Source organism: Penaeus monodon, chromosome 15 (genome assembly GCF_015228065.2).
Source record: "Penaeus monodon isolate SGIC_2016 chromosome 15, NSTDA_Pmon_1, whole genome shotgun sequence".
Taxonomy (NCBI): Eukaryota; Metazoa; Arthropoda; class Malacostraca; order Decapoda; family Penaeidae; genus Penaeus; species Penaeus monodon.
The window spans coordinates 1872069-1872951 of record NC_051400.1 but is presented as its reverse complement, the minus strand read 5'-3'; the positions used below and the strand labels follow the sequence as shown (position 1 = coordinate 1872951).

The 883-nt window shown below is 59.8% G+C and overlaps 1 protein-coding gene across 1 annotated transcript in view; it reads right to left on the bottom strand.

Moving 5' to 3' along the window:
* LOC119581628 (MAP/microtubule affinity-regulating kinase 3-like) overlaps positions 1-883 on the bottom strand; it is a gene marked incomplete in the record, with an annotated part of 89364 nt that overhangs the window by 69976 nt on the left and 18505 nt on the right. Inside the window, 1 exon segment of the mRNA XM_037929749.1 lies at positions 1-497. Coding sequence (XP_037785677.1) covers positions 1-30 — 30 coding nt within the window.

Below are 883 nucleotides of genomic sequence, written 5' to 3'. Positions count from 1 at the left end.
GCCTGGTGGACCCCGGGTGGCGGCCAGCATCAGCACTCGCAGCGGCCCCCCAGCACACCTGGCAACACTCGCTTGCTTGCTGGCAGCCCACCTGGTGCAAGTGACAGGTGGTAACAGGTGGAGCTCACCAGTGTCACCTCAAAGCCCCCGCCTGCCTGGCACTACCTCTGGCACCCGAAGCTCTCTTGCACTGGCACCGCAGGCGACCGCGGTCCCCTTTCCCTGCGGGCAAAAATCCCGTGTTTCTCTGTTTCCTGGACGTTTTATCTGGTTATCCGCGCGAGGGCCAGCATCCTCCGCGCCGAGTGAGGGGGACGAGCGCCGCTCTGGCACTCACGCGTCTCTAACACTGGGTCACTCGCGGCACTTGTCACATGACAGTCGCGCCCGCTCCGCTAGGCTTGTGCCTCGTTGCTTTTGACATATGCTCAAATACACTTAACACTAAATATCACAGCTCAAGTGTTTTTTTCTCTCTCTCTTTTCTAACACATCGCCTGGAAATCGTAATAAAATACAATTTTCAAATTAAAAAACAATACTGCACAGCACCCCTCCCCCACCCTCCCATGCAACCACAGCCCATAAATCGCGATTCCGTCCAATCTCCCAGCCCGCTTACACCACAACCTCAACAAACAGCCGACCCGGCCCTGGCGTGTACTGAACAGTTGTCACTCCCGAGCCCGGTCGACGCATGACACCCCCGCCCACCGCCCGCCCTTCCCACCACCCACTACCAGCAGGCAGCCTCTCCGTCGGCGCGAAGGCTCCGCCGATCTATGGGGCCGCTGCCTTCTGGGTGGAGGCGGATGGATTAACAAAACTCGGCCGGTGACTCCCTCCACCAGCCCATGCAGATGGCGGGAGGAGGGGGGGCGTT